Source organism: Eleutherodactylus coqui, chromosome 12 (assembly GCF_035609145.1).
Source record: "Eleutherodactylus coqui strain aEleCoq1 chromosome 12, aEleCoq1.hap1, whole genome shotgun sequence".
NCBI lineage: Eukaryota > Metazoa > Chordata > Amphibia > Anura > Eleutherodactylidae > Eleutherodactylus > Eleutherodactylus coqui.
In genome coordinates this window covers 131833995-131852195 of record NC_089848.1, presented here as the reverse complement: position 1 = coordinate 131852195, position 18201 = coordinate 131833995, and the positions used below count along the sequence as shown (strand labels likewise).

Genomic DNA, 18201 nt, shown 5'->3' with positions numbered 1-18201 from the left:
TAAAAAGCTAAAAGAAAATGATATTTTTAAATTTGTAGTTTATTTTTAAAATGAGTATATTTACGCTATGTGGATTACATATAGCAATGGTTTTGGTTGGCGGTGGCTTGTTTTCTTTTTTATGTGTATTTTCTTTTTTTTTTTTTTTATTCTGTAATTTTTAAAACTTATTTCTATAACTATTTTTTTACCATCTATGTCGCCCATGTTGTCATTTCAGACTTCCGGGGACATTCACATTGTCTTTTTTTTTTAAATGTGACACTTTTCCACTTTAGCTGGGGCGTCCATAGGAGCCGCATCCATAGGAGAACAAGGGAAAACATCCCCTTGTAGTGACAATAGTCACTGGCAGAGCTGATCCAGGTCAGGGGGGCACCCGGCAGTCACATGATCGCCAGGTTGCATAGTAGAAGTAATACTTCCACTTTCACTCTTTAGTACATAACACTGATTGAGAGCTATGAAGCCTGGAAAGGAGAAGGCAGAAGTGATTAAAAACTGCTTCTCCCTTCTCTGGGTTTTAAGCTGTGTCTGTGTTTATATAGACTATAATGGGTGCAGTAAATGCAGTCAGACCCGGGCCCTGGAGTCACAGGGGGCCCATAAGGTCTCTCTTCCCCATACACGGAGACCAGTACTATTACATGTCTTGCATTGCGGCCCGGAGCTCCAGCCTCCATTTGTACCTTAGCTGCTTCTCCACGTTTCCAGGCGTCTGAGAAGCTGGAGCTGACGCTTGTTATATTTTGCGCTACCTGGCCATTTCCTTGGGCTTTGCCTAAAATAAAATAAAAGTGAATGAGAAGACAAAGAAATAATAGCAAAATGATATAAACAATTTCCCAGTAAATGACATCGGAAGGACCTTTGTAAGGTCGGGTTCACACAGGGCATATGATTACCGTGTATTACGCAGGCGCTGTATGCCCATGTGATACGCGGTAAGTCACAGGCAATCAGTTACATTGCCTTATGCAGTTCCGATCACATTAGCGTGTCAGAATTGCGTAATATGCGAGCACAGAAAAGAGCGCAGTGTTTCATTTTGTGACGTATATAATAGAGATAGAGCCCATTCTTCTCTATGGGCACATACATATGTGCGCCCATACGCAATTACATTGTGCACGGGCGGCGTGTATACGTGCCATCATTAAGCGATGGTGTGGGAAATATAAATAAAAAGCAGTGTACTGCCATGACAGCGTGCGTGAGATACAGTGTCATGCGCAGTACAATTGCAGTACGCCAGATCACCGCCGGCTCCAGGGCTGTAAAACGCTGTGTTACCCCCGCAGCGTTTTACGCTTACAGCCGTGTGAGCTGGTCTAAGTATGTAACATCTTGTATTGATCCGGAGTCACAGCCTGTTTTATACTTCACAGCTGTATTCATCCTTCTGCTGCTCGTCATTGGAATCGGTCAACGAGCTGGACTCCTCTAACAGCTTAGGCTACTCTGCGTTATGCCTTCAGTCCAGCCTCCCCTTTGGGGGTTCCATCTGACTAATAATAAGCAGGATGACATTCATGGCCATTGTGAGGGTCCCGTCTTCATTGTGTGGTCACCTGAATCAGTACATCTTGCTTGAAACATATACTGTCCTACCAGAAGTATTTGGACCCCCGTAGAAGTAGAATGGATTGTGTCTTATTAACATGCCACGTGTCGTAAACCACACTACATAAGACGCAAACCCTTGGAGGTATCATCCATAGTTTGTGATGGGAACTGCGTGCTATTAGATATATGGGTTATACCGCTGCACATAAGCCGTCCATCACAAAGTGCAACGCATCAGCTCGGCTACAATGGTGCAAGGAGAGTCATCAATGAACAGTTGAGCAATGGAAGAACGTGCTATGGAGTGACGAATCCCACTACTCGTTCTTCACATCAGATGGACGTACCCAGGTGTGGAGGAGCCTGAGGAAGCCTTTTACCTGAGTGTGTTGTGCCAACAATTAAGTATGGCAGAGGTTCCGTTATGGTCTCGGGGTATTTTACGTGGCATGGTCTCAGTCCATTGGTTTTAGTGACAGGAACCATGAACACGGAGGTGAACCTGACATTTATGTCATTAGACAATAATGTGCTGCTGACAATGTGGTAATACTCTGGGAATGGTCGGCCATACTGCCAACAAGACAACGCAGCTCGTCACACACCCAACAATGTTGGTATGAAGATATGGATGTTCCATGATTGGACCGGCTGCACAGAGTCCTGGCCTGAACCTGCTGAACATATTTGCGATGAACTGAAATGTCGGGTCAGGAAATATGAACAGTGTCCATCTTCTTTGAAAAGGACCAAGCATCACCAGATGTTTGCAGGATGAATGCAGGGAAATACCACCTGAAATGTATCAGATGTTAGTAGGAAGTATGCCATGGAGAGTATCTGATGCCATTGGGGCAAAAGGAGCCCCACTAAGTAATAACATATGGAAATGCTCAGGAGTCCAGTTACTTTTGGTAGGGTGGAGGAGTGTCACGGGTGAGCAACTAGAAACTGAGGGACCTGTCCCACGAGACAGATTTACACTGCTGGACGCAGCTAAATCTGCAGCTGTGAAATTCCACAGCAAAATCCACAGGTCTAGCTGCATATTTTGATGCTGGATTGCAGGCAGGTTTTAAGCCATTTTCAGTTCTACATCAAAATCCGCAGGGAGCCCGCAGATTTTAGTACAGAACTTACTGCCTATTCAGTGCTGTGTGAAAGGTCGCTTAAAGGGCTGCGTATTCTTTTGACTTGCACCCTGTCCACCATTATGGACTGATTTCAAGGAGATACAAAGAGCAAGAGTATCTAGTATAATGTACAGCCGGGATGCTCAGCCTTCTGTGGTCCAAGTGCTGCACTGTCATACGGAACCCCAAGGGCCACAATGCATCGTAAACAGGCATTCTGAGACAATTTATGGCATATCAAATCTATACGTCATTTTCACATCCAGGACTCCCACTTATTGGGAGAATGGGGGTTCCCTCCTCCCCCGATAGAGGTGACCATGCTTGGCTCTCTCCATTGTAGACGATAGGTGTTGTAGTGGAAGCCTACCATTTTTAAACTCCCATAAACTATAATGGAGAGAGTCGCATTCACACAGGGGGTCTGGAAAGACCTGTAGAAATTAAAAAAATGTCACATTTCCCCCCCTCATTCTACACTCAGTACCCCATAATGACAAAGGGACAAGAGAATGGGAGAAATCTTTGTAATTGTTTAAAAATGAAAAACTACCATTTTGTCTTGACGTTAAGTATTCACACTCTTTGTTATGACACCTAATTTTTTTGTCTCTGGCGGCCTCCCACTTTTCTTGATCATGTTTGAGATGTTTCTACACCTTGATTTAAGTCTATATAAGGTCTCACCGCTCACAATACATATCCGAGCCAAACCAAGCCATGAGGAGGAAAGAACAGCCTGCAGAGCTCAGAGACAGGATTGTGTGGAGGCGAAGATCTGAGGAGGCTTTTTTCTGGCCACACTGCCATAAAGCCTGGATTGGTGGAGGCTGCAGTTTTGGTTCTGATATGCATCGTGAGATCTTATATAGACATAAAATGATGTCCAATTAACTGAATTTACCGCAGGTGACTCCAATCAAGGTGTGGAAACATCTCAAATATGGAAGACCCCAGAGCTAAATGTCACACCAGAGAGAAGATTTATGTCAATACAAAATGTTAGTTTCTCATTTTTTTTAGAAAATGTACAAACATTTCTTCCTTTCTGTTGTCACTTTGTCATCATGGGATATTGAGTGCAGAATGAGGGGAAAACACAACATAAGAAATTGTAAAAAACGGAGAGGGTCTGAAGACTTTCCGGACCTTTCGTAGACAACCACCTCTGTAACTCATATACTTCTTTCTGTAATGCCAAACGGGTTAATGTACCCCATTCTGCTGATACGTCTTTGGCTTTGTGTTCTTTTTTTGTTTCTATGGTAACGAATGTTACATCACATGAAAGCCTTATGTGTCTAATATATGTTTTCAAAATGTTGTGTTTGTAGCTTATGGCAACAGTGATCTTGGCACGCGGGAAAACAAAATGGCGGAGTCTAAGGCGATATTTACGGCAAATGAGAGCAGAGGAGTGATAACATTCTTGTTTCTGCAAGGAAAGTCCTGGAAGGATATTCATGGCGATATGTGGCAGACATCGGGGGATCAACGCCCTTCATATACTACAGTTAGGAACTGACGGCCCACTGCAGCACCAATGAGGAGGAACGTCCTGGACGACCGAGAGGGGTTGTTGTTCCGGAGATCGTCGATGCTGCGCACAACCTCATACTGGAGAATCGGCCGGCTGCAGGAACAGCCGACATCATGGGGACTTCTGGTGAACGTGTTTGTGTCATTATCCATGAACATTTGAACATGAAGCGATCTGCAAAGTGGGTCCCCAAATGTCTGACAACAGATCAGAAAAGCATCGAGTGAAAACTTCCCGGTCCATTTGTCAGCGTTTCCAGACTGATAAGAACTTCCTGGATGGACCGGTCACTATGGATGAGACCTGGATTTATGTGTATGACCCTGAACCAAGGAGCAGTCAAAAGAATGGAGGCACAGTGGTTCTCCTTGCTCAAAGACGTTCAGCCACTAAGGCGATGGCGTCTGTGCTCTGGGATAAGGAGGGCATGCTGCTAGTGGACCACTTTCAAAATGTTTCCACCATCAATACAAGGGATTACATTGAACTTTTGGACCAATTGAAGGCAGCTCTGAAGGCCAAAAGGTGCAGCAAGCTGTCCAAAGGAATCTTGTTCCTGCAAGACAACGCCTCCGCTCACACTGCACAAGCGACCACGGCAAAACTGGTGGAGCTAGGTTTCCAGCTGGTTGACCACCCACCTTCTTCACCAGATCTAGCTCCCTCCGACTATCATCTGTTTCCAAACCTGAAGAAACACCTCAAGGGGACCAAATTTCACACTATTTCTGATGCCATGGCTGCTATGGATGACTGGTTTGAGGCACAACCGAAATCCTTTTTGCAAGGCTTACAGAACTTGGAATACAGATGTAAGAAGTGTGTTGGCATCAGTGGAGAGGATGTGGGAGAAATGGAAAGTGTCATCTTCCTATCTTGTTTATTTCTGGGTAAAGCCAAAGACTTATCAGCAGCCCCTTGTATATGGGGGCTCTCAGAGATTGCAGAGTGCACTGTTAGTACTGTAAGTGCGCTACTCCTCTGATATTGAAACTACCTGTAAGCAGCTACACAAACACGTCTTAGCGTGTCCAGATGACTGGGGGCGCCCAAGATGGTATGACAGGTTGTGTTCCGCACTATGTGCTATCAGCTATGTACATTTACCTGCTGTGCTCGGCCCCGACGGATTGCTGAGAGTTGACCAGTGGGAGGAGAGGCCGGCTTTGTGGACCGCAGTCTTATAGTTGTCATATAAGGTTTTTCCATACTAGAAATAAAACAAAGAGTTTCATTGGCCTGTGAAACCAAAAAGCATTTGTTTATGATGGCAATCTGTTGGGACCAAGGAGTGGGAAGAAGGTCCTCAGGGCTCGTACCAGCCAGATCCTGGTTATCACAGCTTGTAAAGGCTACATTTTCGAGACCTTTTGCGCTACGTTCAGCACTTGTCGATGTGAATGACGACTTAGAAGATCTTTAAACTAGACTTTATGCTTCCTTGAAGTTCTGTGATGGAACTGCAAGGTCTGACCATGAGTGTAGCTTTTTATACAGATGTGTCAGGTTACACCTAGATTTTGGGTCCCCGACCCCCTGGCACCTGTTGGTCAGACAGTAAAACAAAAAATGTAGCATACTCACCAGTTATTGCACCACCTGGCTACTTCAGTTGCCTTTCCACCGCTCTCCATTCCCTTCTGGGAAGCCAAAGTCATAGTATGACAAAGCACTATTGCCATCTAACATGACTTGACTGCACTGTCCTTCACCCTGGGCATAGTATAAAATAATGAAAGAGACAGTACTCACCTCTCCTTAGCCCCCTGGGAAACTGCTGAGCAGCTCCGGCTGCCCTCCCAGTATGCACATCTGCCAAAAGTCAGATGACTGCTGCAGCCAATCAGAGGCTGCAGCCTCACCGGTTTGAACTCCTGGCAAAGTGTCACCCAGGATGTGAGCAATGGGTGATGACCTCTGCCGCGGCCTCTGATTGGCGGCAGCAGTCACCTGGATTTTGCCAAACTTACATATCGGGAGCCGCTTAGCGCCGTAGAGGCTGAAGAGAGGTGAGTATTGTCTCTTTCGTTATTTTCTACCATGCCCAGTTGTTAAAGAAATTTTTTGAAGTGGAAACACTCTTTAACCCCTTAGTGACTGCCCAATAGTGTTTTTACGTTCTGCCATTGCAGGACACGTATTGAGGGAGATAGCGCCGCTATGTGCCCCCATACAGCACGGGCGTCAGCTGTTTATTACAGCTGACACCCGGGGGTAATAGCTACAATCGGCCTTGCGGCCGATCGCAGCTACTAGCCATTTAAATCCCCCGTACGATGTTTGGGGGTCCTGTATGCCCCCCCCCACCCTGCAGTGTGATGGGGGAAGCCGTGCAGGTGCTATGGCATTACATCATACTGCAGGAGCAATCAAAGCATCGTGTGTTGTGGTCCCCTAGGAGGATTAAAAGAAAGTGTAAAAATAAAAAAAAGTTTTACTAATTGTTAAAAAAAAACAAAAAAACTTTTACCATATTTGCAATAAAAGAATCAAAATAATAAAGCAAAAATACATATTTGGTATCGCTGCGTTCGTAAAAGTTCAATCTAGCAAAGCAATGCATTATTTACCCCGCATGGTGAACGTCGTCCGGAAAAAAAAAATACAGAACCCCAGAAATGCGCTCTGTTTCCAAGAAAAAAATGGAATAAAAAAGCGATCAAAAAGTCTTTTGTATACAAAAATGGTACCAACGGAAACGTCAGGACGTCCCACAGAAAATGAGCCCTCAAACAACTATGTCGGCAAAAAAATAAAAAAGTTATTGTGCGCGGAAAATAAAGACAGAAAATAATTTTCAAAAACTAAATATCTTTAAAAAAAATACAAGTACTACAGCAAAAAAACTATATAAGTTTGGTATCCTAGTAACCGTAGCGACCCATAGAATAAAGTTATCAGGTCATTTTTGTTGCACTTTGTGCGCTGTAAAAACAGGATGCACTGAAAGATGGTGGAATGTCATTTATTTCAATTTCTCTCCACTTAGAATTTTTTAAAAGTTTTTTCAGTACATTATATGGTACAATAAATAGTACCATTCAAAAATACAACTCGTACCGCAAAAAACAAGCCCTCATACAGCGACGTTGATGGATAAATAAAGGAGTTACGATTTTTTTTAAAAGGGAGGAGGAAAAAATGAAAAATGGATAAAAAAGCTCTGTCACTAAGGGGTTAACCATGCCACGCCCTATAGGTTAGCCACGCCCTCAAATAGACCACTCCCATCAAGCCTCTTACAGGTTGACATATTGGTAGATATAAGTTACTTAGGAAATTTTAGAGGCTTCTACAAACAAAGTGACTTGGACAACTTGATGTCACCGGGGGTAAGAATGGTGGTATCACTATAGACCAGCCACGTGGCTCGATTCTCAGGCCAGCTGCTTGTAATACGGGAAATTCTGAGTCAATGAGGTCAATTTATTTTCTTAATTTTCTGTATGAACGTCCGAGTCGTTGGAGGACCCACGGAGATTTGTTGGCGGGTCCATTGCTTTCTTACCTTTGCTATTCGTATACCGGTCACCCACTGGTGGAGTACCCAGGGGTCCTCGCAGCACAAGTACTTTATGTATGGAGATTCCTTCTGAATTTGTGGATGCTGCAAAAATAACATCAGATACCAAACTTAATGAATGTTTTATGTCTCGTTACATGGATGATATACGGTCAGGCAGTGGCTTATCAAATACCCAAACACCTGAGATCTCCCAGTCGTATGTGTACCCCTCAGTGAAAATGTCATGTCTCAAGGGGTCCTCACATTATCCTCATGCTGGGGGTTTAATATGTATCACAGAGTATATAATACATGCCCTGTATGATATATACCACAGCATTGTGGGTATCTTGATACCTTGAGAAATACTGTCCATACAAACTAGTAAGACATCATAGAGGGGCTCAACCTTGTCTTAATTCGATCTGTTATTGGGAAACTTGGTGATAGACTTTGGATAATCCCTTTTCGTTAGGAGTGTCTCTGATGACCTGATCACAGGATGTCCTGCAGTTGGGATCTGCAGCGATCAACTGTGATCAATGGGAGCAAACTTACAGCAAGCATTCAGTTTCCCTGCATCGCCACCACAGGCCAAGTGAAGCATTACACAATTCTCATAAAAATCAATATACTGTCTACATAATACACCAGCATACTGGGTCCTCCAAAGCGAAATACACTTTTATAGCATTTGTCACTCCCCTACCAGATAAGGGTCTTTAGGTATTGAATGAGACCTCCTGTCTTAACCCCTTGTGACAAACGGCTAGTTCATTACACACAACATCCTCTATCCTCCAGCAGCTACATGGACTCATCCTCAGACCCCCAAGGCCCTGCAGGCCTCCCCATCAAAACAGGAGCCTGTGGCGCCCACAACACCCCTGGGACATCTGTCACATGTACAGCAGAGGTGCGCAGAGCTTTCATGGAGCTGTCAACAAAAACATTTTAAAAATTAGGATTTTTTTGAAAGTGAGGAGGAGAAAATGGAAAAGGAGAAATGTCCGTGTCCTCAAGGGGTGAATGGGATCTTCCAAAATCTACAGACTACAGGCGGATATGGCTGCGTCCTGTGGAGTATTAAGTAGTCAGAAGGACATTTCTCAGATACTATTTCTTTCCTTAGGGCTTCTTCAACCATATTTGTGTGTTTTTAGGTTCACAAAATTTGCCCGCACAATAGACAGAGAATGAGCCCACTGATTTCAACGCGTTTTCATTTCCGTATTTTGCGTGCATATATCGTGTGTGCGCAAAAATAGAGGACCTGCTCTAGTTTTCCGCACATTTGAATGCCAAGAGCCCCATGGAAGTCTATGGGAGGTGTGCAAATGCTCATGCAATACCCACGCAATTGCACAATGCGCTGCGCAATTCTGTGTACAGGAAGAACACATCTGGACTTCATTGGGCTAAATAACCTTTTAAATCATGGAGGGGGTGTGCCGCGCACATGTGAGCGGACCTGTGTGCGCAGAAGTACAGTACTATGCACTGATACGTGTTGAAATCTAGATTATTAACTATGCAAATATGTTGCGCATCCAATCGTCTGAAGCAGCCCTTAAGGTGCATTGACACAGGCGAGAAAATCACGCGAGCTTTGTGCGTTGCGAGACGCATGAAAGTACAACTCCCTATTTGTAATGGGTGTGAGATGGAGAAATGAGAGAACAGAACATGCAGATAAGCGTGGCTGTGTGGTGTGCGATGCGAATCGCGCCGAAGGACCCATGTGACTGCACCCTTTCTGTTACAGACATATTAGTAAGTAATACGCCCCCCGCTCACACTTGGATACGTAACAGTAGATCAGCCATTCTGCTCCCCGAGACAGCAAGGCGGGACGTTGCATCGTAGCGGTGATGGTGAGACTACGGCTTGCATGAAGAGGAATGTGAGGATCTGACGCTCCTTACTTGTTCTCGGTCTACCAGCGTCATACAGATGGAGGTGCAGCGCTGGAGACTAATGAATATACAGTAATAGTAACGCATGGCTGCGCCCGCCGCGTCGCCAGCAGATGGCAGACTCTCCTCTGGAATGTTGCTGCCAGATTCGACTTCTTGTGAACTTTGCAGATAAATGGATCGGATTAAAGTGAATGATGCTTGAGCTCCAAGCGTAATTAGAAATATGACAAACGTGTCAGATAGGAAGCACCGCGCCGGGTTATGGTAACCTACTTCGTGTAACGCTCAGCCGACGCAAATCAAGGTCAGGTGCTTTTACCAGCGAGCGCAGTCCAGGTAGATGGATGGTTACTCTTCGTAAAGCAATCCGCCTCTAGAAGAAGTTGTCACTTTACTGCAAAACTCGGCAAGCAGTTCCATCTCAGGCCGATATGTAAATGACTCCACACCGTTACACGAGAAAACCCCTGAGGTTGGCGGTGAGACCCCGGCTAGTCTAGCATCCATGACCGGCCTCGTTGGAAGTCGCTCCCATCGCTGGGTTTTCCCATCTAATGTGGATTCACACTGAAACTTGTTACGTGATTTTATGTTGCACTCCAGTGATAATTTCTGTACAGGAAAGTGCCATGAGAGGGCCGTGGGGGGCCAAGAAAGGGGATCGAAGATTTTAAAAAGTATCCCTTCAGCAATACAGGTAGAGGGCAGGTTGGGGGTCTTGTTACAGATTCCGCATGGGGGTTCTGATTCTTCATGAGCAGCTGAGGCGTAAAGATGAAAACTAAAACAGCCCCATATGAGATAAGAAGCTATTCCTAATTCCCCGAGTGCCGGCTGACCACCTCTGAGAGTGTAGGAATCACTTACGGTACGTTGACGTCTCATTTTCCGGCAACCTACCTTCAGGACGAAGCAGTGATCGGTGGGCGCCTTGTACTTCACTTTATACTGCATTCCATAATAAACGTTGACGTTCTCAAACTGGATGAAAGAAGCCAAATCACGAGACGTCTGCAAAGCAAGAACATGGCTGTAACTGGGAAAGGGAGACAATTGTTGCACGGCCGCGGTTAAAGGTCTGAAAATACACAAATGTAATAAACCGACTCAGGCAATCTACGACTGACTGATCCAAGTAGCAAAGTCCACCCCTCATGGTTCTACTCTGTCTGTAGGGTTCCATGTTGGAGGGTGCACATATGTGTCCGCAGGATTGTAAGGGCGCAGGAGCTATGTCTATGCGGGCAGCAGCAGGAGCCCAGAAATGTCTGACCAATGGGCTCCAACAGTAATGGGCCAGATAAGAGAAACCTCTGATCCCAGCCATTTAACCCTTCAGGCACAGCGGTCAATATGAGCTTGTCAAAGGAATGGGGCTGAACAAACATCTGTCTGGGATGATTTAGTGAATGCTGCACCAAGCAGGAGGTTGGACCCAGAGACCCTGGAGGTCCCTTCCAACTCTACCATTCTAAGATTCTCAGTGTAATCCTGTCTGTACAGGGAGGGGAGGAGGTGAGCTGTGACTATTGTGAATGGTGGCTCCTGTGTTATCTTTATATAGGTGTCACCTGTCAGTGTAATCCTGTCTGTATAGGGAGGGGAGGAGGTGAGCTGTGACTATTGTGAATGGTGGATCTTGTGTTATCTATATATAGGTATCACCTCTCACTGTAATCCTGTCTGTACAGGGAGGGGAGGAGGTGAGCTGTGACTATTGTGAATGGTGGCTCCTGTGTTATCTATATATAGGTGTCTCCTCTCAGTGTAATTCTGTCTGTACAGCGAGGGGAGGAGGTGATCTGTGACTATTGTGAATGGTGGATCCTGTGTTATCTATATATAGTTGTCTCCTCTCAGTGTAATCCTGCCTGTACAGGGAGGGGAGGAGGTGAGCTGTGACTATTGTGAATGGTGGATCCTGTGTTATCTATATATAGGTGTCTCCTCTCAGTGTAATCCTGTCTGTACAGGGAGGGGAGGAGGTGAGCTGTGACAATTGTGAGTGGTGGATCCTGTGTTATCTATATATAGGTATCACCTCTCAGTGTACTTCTGCCTGTACAGAGAGGGGAGGAGGTGAGCTGTGACTATTGTGAATGGTGGATCCTGTGTTATCTATATATAGGTGTCTCCTCTCAGTGTAATCCTGTCTGTGCAGTGGGGGGAGGAGGTGATCTGTGACTATTGTGAATGGTGGATCCTGTGTTATCTATATATAGGTATCACCTCTCAGTGTAATCCTGTCTGTACAGGGAGGGGAGGAGGTGAGCTGTGACTATTGTGAATGGTGGCTCCTGTGATATCTATATATAGGTATCTCCTCTCAGTGTAATCCTGTCTGTACAGGGAGGGGAGGAGGTGAGCTGTGACTATTGTGAATGATGGGTCCTGTGTTATCTATATATAGGTGTCACTTCTCAGTGTACTCCTGTTTGTACAGGGAGGGGAGGAGGTGAGCTGTGGCTATTGTGAATGGTGGCTCCTGTGTTATCTATATATAGGTGTCTCCTCTCAGTGGTATCCTGTCTGTACAGGGAGGGGAGGAGGTGAGCTGTGACTATTGTGAATGGTGGCTCCTGTGTTATCTATATATAGGTGTCTCCTCTCAGTGTAATCCTGGCTGTGCAGTGAGGGGAGGAGGTGAGCTGTGGCTATTGTGAATGGTGGCTCCTGTGTTATCTATGTATAGGTGTCTCCTCTCAGTGGTATCCTGTCTGTACAGGGAGGGGAGGAGGTGAGCTGTGACTATTGTGAATGGTGGCTCCTGTGTTGTCTATATATAGGTGTCTCCTCTCAGTGTAATCCTGTCTGTACAGGGAGGGGAGGAGGTGAGCTGTGACAATTGTGAGTGGTGGATCCTGTGTTATCTATATATAGGTGTCTCCTCTCAGTGTAATCTTGTCTGTGCAGGGAGAGGAGGAGGTGAGCTGTGACTATTGTGGATGGTGGCTCCTGTGTTATCTATATATAGGTGTCCCCTCTCAGTGTAATCTTGTCTGTGCAGGGAGGGGAGGAGGTGAGCTGTGACTATTGTGAATAGTGGCTCCTGTGTTATCTATATATAGGTGTCCCCTCTCAGTGTAATCCTGCCTGTACAGGGAGGGGAGGAGGGGAGCTGTGACTGTTGTGAATGGTGGCTCCTGTGTTATCTATATATAGGTGTTACCTCTCAGTGTAATCCTATCTGTACAGGGAGGGGAGGAAATGAGCTGTGACTATTGTGAATGGTGGATCCTGTGTTATCTATATATAGGTGTCTCTTCTCAGTGTAATCCTGTCTGTACAGCGAGGGGAGGAGGTGAGCTGTGACTATTGTGAATGGTGGATCCTGTGTTATCTATATATAGGTGTCTCTTCTCAGTGTAATCCTGTCTGTGATGATAATGAGAAGACAGATGAGTTCTCTCTACAGAACAGGAAGTGTCAGACTATTATTAGGCTTAGTGGTCAGTGTGCAGGGAGGGGGAGGAGGTGAGCTGTGACTATTATTAGGCTTAGTGGTCAATATAGGAACTGCAGGATTTTAGTGTTTTTAAAATACAGATGGTGGCATCAAAAGCTGAAGAAAAAAAAAAATCACCAAAAATTCTTAAAAATATAGGTTTAACAAAAACTTGTTTTACACAATTGACCATTTTCTGATGACGCATCCCTTTAAGACATAAATCTGCCCCAATGTCCCCGATGTGTCGCAGTGTTAGAAATGAACTGCTGTCACATGGAGTCACCTTGGCTCTCAGCGGATCACACGGTGCTTCGCCTTTTATTCTCCGGCGCTCGCATCGATTATTTTTAAATGAAAAATATCATACAACCTGTTTATTCCTCCGTTTTTTACGTTTCGCGCTCGCTGCGCCTTCTGGGGAGACTGAATGCGTTTTGCTTTCTTTGTATGTAAAATGACAGTGGAAGAATAGATCAGCTATTATGTGGCACCTTTTTTCCCCCCCGTCATTTGTTATGAAAGTCACTCTTCTTTTGTTCTTGAGCGGTTGCTATGGCAACCTGAGATAACGGGGACTCGCTGTTTGGATGCAACCATTTCATGCTGCGCCGATTCTCACCCTTTAAAATATTCCACAAGAGAAAGAAGTGACAAATGCAGATCCAGAAACCTCCGTCATCCGCGACGCCGTCACTTAATGAGTATATAGATTAATCAATGCGATCCGCTGGAGGTAACGCTGCCGATCCCATTATTATTGTGTCTTATCGGTTCCCGCAGGAGCCATCAGTCAATAGGAGAACATATGGATTGATTCTGCTATTGTAACGTGTTCATCGTCTGCGGTGGTGCGGCAGAGAGATACCAGCGCCGTCCATCTTGTGGGAGACGCACGACAATTGTTGGATAGCAGACCTCTGGGTGGATTAATATTTATTGTCACTGTGGTCTGTGCAGACCTGAGAAGTGCTCCGATGACCTTCAAGAGCAGCGGTGTGCGACGTCATAGAGTGCCAATGGGAGATGGTCCAAGGCTGTGGTGCCAACAACCGCCCCCCCAACCCAAAGGGAGCATAAAAACTCCATACAGATGTTGCCCTTGGACATATTTCACCTTAGAACTCCAGCTTTACAACTGAGCCGCCATGTTTGTTCTTTCTTCTCTGGAGGAGGAGGAAAAGGAGAAACACAAAGAGATAACATATAAACTCCATGCAGATGTTGTCCTTGGACAGATCTGAACCTTGGCCCCCAGCAATGCTAATACTGAGCCGCCATGTTTGTTCTTTCTTCTCTGGAGGAAAAGGAGAAACACAAAGGACTAGGACCCCAGCAATGCTGACACTGAGCTGCCCTGCTTATCTTTCCTACTTCCTTCTCCATCTTCTTCCTCTTTCTTCTTCTTTCTCCTGCAGAGTAGAAGGTGAAGAAGCAAGAGAATAAGAAGATCTTCTCCTATGGAGAAGAGAGAAGCTTGTTGGTTCACTGGCTAGCACTGGAGTTCTAGTTTCAAGGCTGACTATGGACAACATCTGCATGGAGTTTGTATGTTCTCTTTGTCTTTATTCCACTGGGGAAAAGTTCTGAACAACATTTTTGCTGACTTTGGTCTTTTAGGTGATTTAGACTAAAATAATTATAAAAATAATACTGATTTCAAAAATGCAGTTAGTTTTCTTCTATCACATCAGGTTCTTTTTCTACAACTAAGGCCGAATGCACACAGCCGGGTCGGATTCCGCACGTGGGATCCCGCAGCGGAATCAGGCCCTGTGACGGCCGCTGACCCCCCCCCCCCCCCAGTAGTTCTCTGTATTCTTCCTTTCGGTGCTGCATTTTACATTGCATGCTATGGACGGACATTGTTGTGGAACCGGTGGCCAGACGCCCGCTGCGGATTCTGCAGCAAAAATCTGTCCGAGAGAGAGTATCCTACTTTCGATTCAGAGAAATTGCATTTCTGCAATACTTTAGAAGTGACAGTGGCTTTGTGTATTGCCATAACATACGTGGTATAAGGGAGGAATTGGGACATCCAATCTATATGTAACAATATGGTGCTGGTTCGGAGTCTCTTACTACAACCCGAGTGGACAGATAACGTAGTCAGGGTGAAGCCAGAGGTCAGTAACGGGTAGCATCAATTCACAGTTTGAAGGAAGGCAGGTGGTGAAGTTAGACTTTTGGCTGTAAGCACGATAATCATGCAAGGAGTGAGGTACAAGGCCAGCGGGGCAAGTCCAGAACTGGATCAACAGGAGCAAGGACTAGGCTATGATTCAGCAGGGGAGCTGTCCAGTAAACTGTATGACACAAGAGGTAGAGTGGCTGCCTTGAGGATTGGGATTTTCTATTGTATATACATTTTGTATCTTTTCTGAGAAAAATGGAGGGTATCATGTGTCTTAAAAAGTTAATGTGATAGAGAAAAACTGGGGATCTAAGTCAACTAAATTTGTGTTCTCCAGTGTCTTTTTGATTCTCCTCCTCTGGAGAGTAAAATGTAGGGGCACGGTGGCTCTGTGGTTAGTGTTGATGCCTTGCAGTGCTGGAGTTCTAGGTTCACATCTGACCATGGATGACATCTGTATGGAGTTTTTATGCTCTCTTGTTTATTTTTCTCTTTTTTCTCATCTGTTGGAGAGAGGTTAAATGTGGTGGCTCAGTGGTTAGCACTGTTGGCTTTGAATGCTGGAGTTCTAGGTTTGAATCTGACCAAGAATAACATCTGTATGGAGTTTTTTAATTTCCATGCAAATGTTCAATAATGAGATTTGAACCAAGGACCCCAGCAATACAAGGCAACATAGAGGCAGGCAGAGGAAAAGGTGAGTAGCTGCATTTCGAGAGAGGGAACATCGGTGTCAGGTCACACCAGGAGATAACAGCACTGCAAGATTTGCTGTTAACCATATTGCGTAAGTGGCCCCATAGACAAAAAAGTCTACAGGCGTTAAGTCTGATGAACGTATAGGCCATTCTACAGGACATCTCGGCCCAATCCAGGGCCCAACAAATTGCACATTTGGGCATCTGTGTACAGCACAGCAAAGTGTGGAGGCGAACCTTTCTGTTAAAGGTAACGCAGGAATTTACTGTTCTTATTGAGCACGGATGGGAATAAAGTACCCTGTAACATATGGAGGTTCTTCTCACCATGAAGTGATCCGTCAATGAAAACAGGCCATGGATGTCAGACACAATTTACCAACTTTGCCCTCACTTAACTCCTAAACATATATGGCAAAACTGACACTTCCAGTGTGTTACTGAATACATTCCAGTCTAGACTGATATATCCCATGGCTCCCTTCCCATTTGAAAAACTTGAGCTGAATTCAATATGTCAAAGTTCAAAATGGCTGCTGAAAAGGTTTCTTCCACAAAAAAAAATGCAGCCTCCCTCCTGAAGAATACATTTACACATTGGTTGCCAATTTTCTCCTTTGTTACGCCAGTTAAACAAGAGTGTCCAGACTTTTGCCTCACCCTGTGTATAATTAGAAAGCATAACATTGCCTTACACTATAAAGTATAATAGAACACAATCCTCGAAAATGTGACTCAGTCCGCCGGCTAATAAACCAGAAAACAAAATTTCCACCATCTGTTAAATATTGCAAGAGTGAAAACTCCGGCCAGAATTAGAGAAAGTTTGTAGGAAGCGCAATACGAGTCAATGTTTTCTTGTCTACAAGGAATGTGTTGCCATATCAGCAGCATCTCGAATCTCTTCTTGGACTATTTGCATTAACATCCTGCAATTTAACATATTTGGCCACCAGACAGTTGTTCTATTGATGGACTCAGCGAGCCCGGGCTGCTTTGGTGACTAGAAGTCTACGTTGAGGGCACTCGAAAAAATTTTTGTTGCCCATCCATTGGGGATAGAGTTAAAGTAGCTGCGTTTATCAGAAGAAGGTCATGGTCTCCATTTAAAGTGTTTTCGTTAAAATAAACCGAATACTCTTATATATGCAAACAGAACACAAGGAAAACTTACAAAAAGGTACAATCTGAATATTTAGACAAGTGGCGCGACTCTCCTGTGCCCCAGATGTGCCCAGAAGAAGCCACCCTGGAAATTCTTCCCTCTCCTTCATTCCTGAGTGGTTTCCTCTTCTATATACTGACCTTCGTCTTTCCTTTAGGCACATAATAAATCCCAGAAGCTCGCAGGAGAAAACATCTTTTCTTCCAAGACTTTTTGCCATCTTCTTTTAGATAAAAAACTCCTTCAAGATCCGGCACGATAACAGTTGGTCCACAGAGGTTTTGCTGGAAGAGAAGAAATAGGATGGGCATATAGAATGGAACGCTGAACTGTGCAAAACAGAAATAAACGCTTGACGTTAATTTCTCGATATCAGATCTTGGCTGGCGAAATTACTTGCATGTCCCTAGTTTCCTCAGGTGGAAATGCCTAAAATGTCTTGTATATTCTTAGGTTTACATCCCCCTACCAAAGGTAATTGGACAACTGAGCAATCAAAACTAGTATTTATTTCCATATGTTAATACGTAGAGCTCCTTTGGCCCTAATGACACTGGATAGTCTTCATAGATTACTAACATCTGATACACTTCAAATAGTATTTCCCTCCATTCATCCTGCAAACTTCTGGCAAATTCTCTCAAAGAAGATGGACGCTGTTCATATTTCCTGACCTGGTGGTCCAGTTTGTCACAGAAATGTCCAGTAAGGTTCAGGTCAGGACTCTGTGCAGTCCAGTCCAATGGTGGAACATCCATATCCTCAAACCAACATGAAACAGCATTGGATGTGTGACGCATTGTCTTGTCGGAAGTATGGCCGATCCTACCCAGAGTATTGCCACATTGTCAGCAGCACATTATTGTCTAGACTGTAAAGGATCACCTCCATGTTCATGGTTCTTGTCACTACCGTGAGACCGTGCAACATAGCACATCCCCAGACCATAACAGAACCTCCACCATACTTAACTGTTGGCACAACACACTCAGGCAGCCGGCGTTCCCCAGGATACTCCACACCCAGGTACGTCCATCTGATGTGAAGATGGAGGAGTGGGATTTGTCACTCCATTGAACGTTCTTCAATTGCTCAA

At 44.8% G+C, this 18201-nt stretch overlaps 1 protein-coding gene across 2 annotated transcripts in view; it reads right to left on the bottom strand.

The window, feature by feature from the left end:
• Nucleotides 1-18201, bottom strand: part of APBB1IP (amyloid beta precursor protein binding family B member 1 interacting protein) — a 137221-nt gene that overhangs the window by 4456 nt on the left and 114564 nt on the right. For both annotated transcript variants that reach the window (XM_066585670.1, XM_066585671.1), the window contains 5 exons: nucleotides 17246-17389; nucleotides 10564-10674; nucleotides 7748-7846; nucleotides 5347-5449; nucleotides 690-781 (listed from right to left, as the gene is read on the bottom strand). In XM_066585670.1, coding sequence (XP_066441767.1) covers nucleotides 690-781; nucleotides 5347-5449; nucleotides 7748-7846; nucleotides 10564-10674; nucleotides 17246-17389 — 549 coding nt within the window. The remainder of the gene's footprint in view (nucleotides 1-689; nucleotides 782-5346; nucleotides 5450-7747; nucleotides 7847-10563; nucleotides 10675-17245; nucleotides 17390-18201) is intronic.